This window comes from Mandrillus leucophaeus, unplaced genomic scaffold (assembly GCF_000951045.1).
Source record: "Mandrillus leucophaeus isolate KB7577 unplaced genomic scaffold, Mleu.le_1.0 Scaffold48, whole genome shotgun sequence".
NCBI classification, from domain to species: domain Eukaryota; kingdom Metazoa; phylum Chordata; class Mammalia; order Primates; family Cercopithecidae; genus Mandrillus; species Mandrillus leucophaeus.
In genome coordinates this window covers 448,724-452,405 of record NW_012105142.1, presented here as the reverse complement: position 1 = coordinate 452,405, position 3,682 = coordinate 448,724, and the positions used below count along the sequence as shown (strand labels likewise).

The 3,682-nt window shown below is 47.6% G+C and overlaps 1 protein-coding gene across 1 annotated transcript in view; it reads left to right on the top strand.

The window, feature by feature from the left end:
* The window catches only part of GPATCH1 (G patch domain containing 1), a 47,651-nt gene extending 45,571 nt beyond the window's left edge, over positions 1-2,080 (top strand). The window contains exon 18 of the mRNA XM_011995278.1: positions 1,802-2,080. Coding sequence (XP_011850668.1) covers positions 1,802-1,832 — 31 coding nt within the window. The 3' untranslated portion in view covers positions 1,833-2,080. The remainder of the gene's footprint in view (positions 1-1,801) is intronic.
* Positions 2,081-3,682: the final 1,602 nt, after the last annotated feature.

Sequence of the window (3,682 nt, the reverse complement as noted above, 5' to 3'; positions counted from 1 at the left end):
GCCACTGCACTCCAGCCTGGGTGACAGAGCAAGACTCTGTCTCAAAAAAACAAAAACAAAAAAAATTAGCCAGGTGTAGTGGCGGGCGCCTGTAGTCCCAGCTACTCAGGAGGCTGAGGCAGGAGAATGGTGTGAACCCGGGAGGCAGAGCTTGCAGTGAGCCAAGATCGTGCCACTGCACTCCAGCCTGAGTGACAGAGCGAGACTCCGTCTCAGAAAAAAAAAAAAAAAAAAAGTCTTTTTTGTAGAGATGAAATCTCCTATGTTGCCCAGACTAGTCTCAAACTCCTGGCCTCAAGTGATCCTCCTGCCTCAGGCTCAGACGTGAGCCACTGCACCAGACTACTCTTGCCAATTTCATCTTTATTTGGAAGAAGGGTGTTGTGTGAACTCTTTGAGCGTCTGGCTTCTGAGATTCCTTCAGATGATCGTAGGCTGCAGTGAGGGGCTTGTAGTCACTGCTGTGGAAGAGTCCTTCTTGTGAACACACCACAGTGTGTTTATCTCTTCTGTTGTGTGGATACTGGGTTTTCTACTTTGAGGCTGTGGAGCAGGGATCTGCAGCCAGTGTGATTCAGCTCTGTTTCACATAGAACTGCCACGAACATTCCTATATGTATGAAATTCAGATTTAGGCCGGGTGTGGTGGCTCACGTCTATAATCCCAGCACTCTGGGAGGCCAAGGCGGGCAGATCATGAGGTCAGGAGATTGAGACCATCCTGGTTAACATGGTGAAACCCCAAACCTGTCTCTACTAAAAAAACTAGCCGGGCATGGGAGCACACGCCTGTAGTCCCAGCTACTCAGGAGGTTGAGGCAGGAGAATCGCTTGAACCTGGGAGGTGGACCTGCAGTGAACCGAGATCGTGCCACCATACTCCAGCCTGGGTGGTGACAGAGACTCCGTCTCAAAAAAAAAAAAAATTCATTTTTAAGATTGACAACTTGGGGGCTGGGCATGGTGGCTCATGCCTGTAATCCCAGCACCTTGGGAGGCCAAGATGGGAAGATTGCTTGAGCCCAGGAGTTCGAGACCAGCTCAGACAACATAGGGAGACCTTGCCTCTATAAAAAAATTAAAAAAAAAAAAAAAAAGGACAACGTGGATACTTTGGGCCCTGGAGTGAATATATTTTAGTTCCTTCTCAAGGGTCATGCAACAGATGCGGTAGGTGAGTGAAACTGAAATTAAAAATTGCTTGTATTCTCAAGGCTAAATAAGACTAGGGAAACAAGTTGCTTTTATAAATGGTCTTAATACGAGGTGTGGGTGAGTGAGTCTATCTGTGTTTTCAGGGTAATAGAAGAAGCATTTTAAGAACACAGATTGGCCGGGTGCGGTGGCTCATGCCTGTAATCCCAGCACTTTGGGAGGTTGAGGAGGGCAGATCACGAGGTCAGGAGTTCGAGACAAGCCTGGCCAACATGGTGAAACCCCGTCTGTACTAAAAATACAAAAATTAGCTGGGCGTGGTGGTGTGCGCCTGTAATCCCAGCTACTCTGGAGGCGGAGGCAGGAGACTCACTTAAACCCGGGAGGCAGAGGTTGCAGCGAGCTGAGATTGTACCACTGTACTCCAGCCTTGGCAACAAGAGTGAAACTCCATCTCGGCGGAGGGGGGGAAAAAAAAAGCACAGATGAGGCAGTACTTCATTGTGGGTTATTGTGAGTGCATTTTATCGGTGCAGACATGCTGCTGTGATTTGGGGAGGCCTGGCATTCTCAGCCTTCACAGAGCTGTTTGGTTTTTCACTTGTAGCTAACTTTCCACTTCTTTCTTTTCTGTTTTCTTTTCCAGGCTGAAAAGCCTTCCGCTAAGAAGGCAGTAATTGAATGCTGCACTGGCTCATCCTAGAATCATTTCTCCTCCATGATGGAAGCCCAGTGATTGTTCAGTTAACGCATTGTACAGAGTGTATTTATATGTAAATTCCTGCTGTAAAATAATCTTTAAAACCTTGACGTTTCAAAGACTGCCTTGAAAGGTTGTAGAAATTGATTTCTATTTTTAATTTCAGTTAGTGTCAGGGGAAAAAAAATCCAGACTGAACAGTTTAATTAAAGTGGAATTTTTCTATTTTCTTCGTGATTTTTAAACAATTTCCTGGGATGTTAAAAAAGAAGTTAAAAGTGAAGGCTTCTCTCTGGTTTTGTGATGAAGACAGTCTGGACTCACTGAAGGGCAAGTGTGTGAGAGGAGGCGGTTGCGGCCCCTCCTGCCGTTTCTTGGGAGTGAAGCTCTTCCCTCTTTGGGTGACTGGGTTGCTGCTGGTACCTGGGAAGCCCCATGGGAGGGCAGAGCCAGGGCCTGGCAGGGGGCCTCATCCTCTCAGGGTAGATGTCACTAAAGTGTCTGAGACAGGCAGGGAAACCAGGTGGGAGAATGTACACCCACAGCCTGGATTGCATGGCTGCAGCTCCCTGCTCTGAGGCCGTTTCATGTGCACCAAGGAGACCTTTTCCAAAAATAAAGTGCAGACCAGGTGTGGTGGCTCATGCCTGTAATCCCAGAGCTTTGGGAGGCCGAGGCAGGAGGATGGCTTGAGCCCAGGAATTCCAGACCAGCCTGGGCCACATGGAGACCCTTGTCTCCACAAAAAATAAAGTACTGAGCCTTTGTGTTTTACATTATGAAAGTAGCATCATAGATCACAACAATTTTAAAAGCAGAAAGAAGGAAGAGGCCGGGTGTGGTGGCCCATGCTTGTAATCCCAGTGCTTTGGGAGGCCGAGGCCAGCGGATCACTTGACACCAGGAGTTCGAAAACAGCCTGGCCAGCATGGTGAAACCTTGTCTCTACTAAAAATACAAAAAAAAAAAAAAAAAAAAAAAAAAAAAAAAGAACATTCTCAGTAAGTAGCGTTTCACGCTTGGCCTTGATTTAATGCACTCACATGCAGATGTCAGAGTATGTTTTTAGTAATTTCCTCGAAATCTCTGCCTGGCTTTCCAGCATGTTTAAGATGAAGTCTGATGATCTGCCTGTGGCCTTCCGGGCCATTTCAAATCTGGCACCTCTCCATGTTCTCCTCCCCGGTCCCCCTGTCTTGCTGACCTACAAGCAGATCTGGCCTCAGGGCTCTTGGCGGGTCCCTGCCTCCATGGTATTGCGCTCTTGGGGAGGCCCTCCCTGACTGCCCGTCTAAAGTAGCCGGGGCCACTGTCTCCTCTGTGCCTCTTGCCATGGCCTGACATCCCTGTTTCATCCTCAAGGTGTCATCTGGCTGCCAGCAACTGACACTTCAAAGTTGGAGACTTCACTCCTAGGTGGCTGCTGAGCGGCAGCATCAGGTCCAGGCCCCATGGGGGAGGAGGTTCTCTAGGTTTATTTGTGGAATACGTGAATGAATGCTACACATAGAAGAACCGTTTTGTTTTAGCCCAAATTCTCTGTCCTCTGCATGAGCTATGTCAGCGCCTCTGAAATGTAATTATGTGTTGGGGACTTCTCTCTGCAACCCCTGGGACCCCTTTATCTAGTGGATCCCAAGGGACTGTGTGCAGAAAAAAACCTGAAAGGAGGGCCCCAGAAAAGCCTGTGGTGGGGGTAGTGGAATGGTTTCTCTCTCTTGCTGACGTTTTCCCATGATGGAGTTCTAGGGGTATGTGTGTGTGTGTTTTCCTATTTTTTAAATTAAATTATATATTTTAAAAATTATTATTTAACTTAATATACCC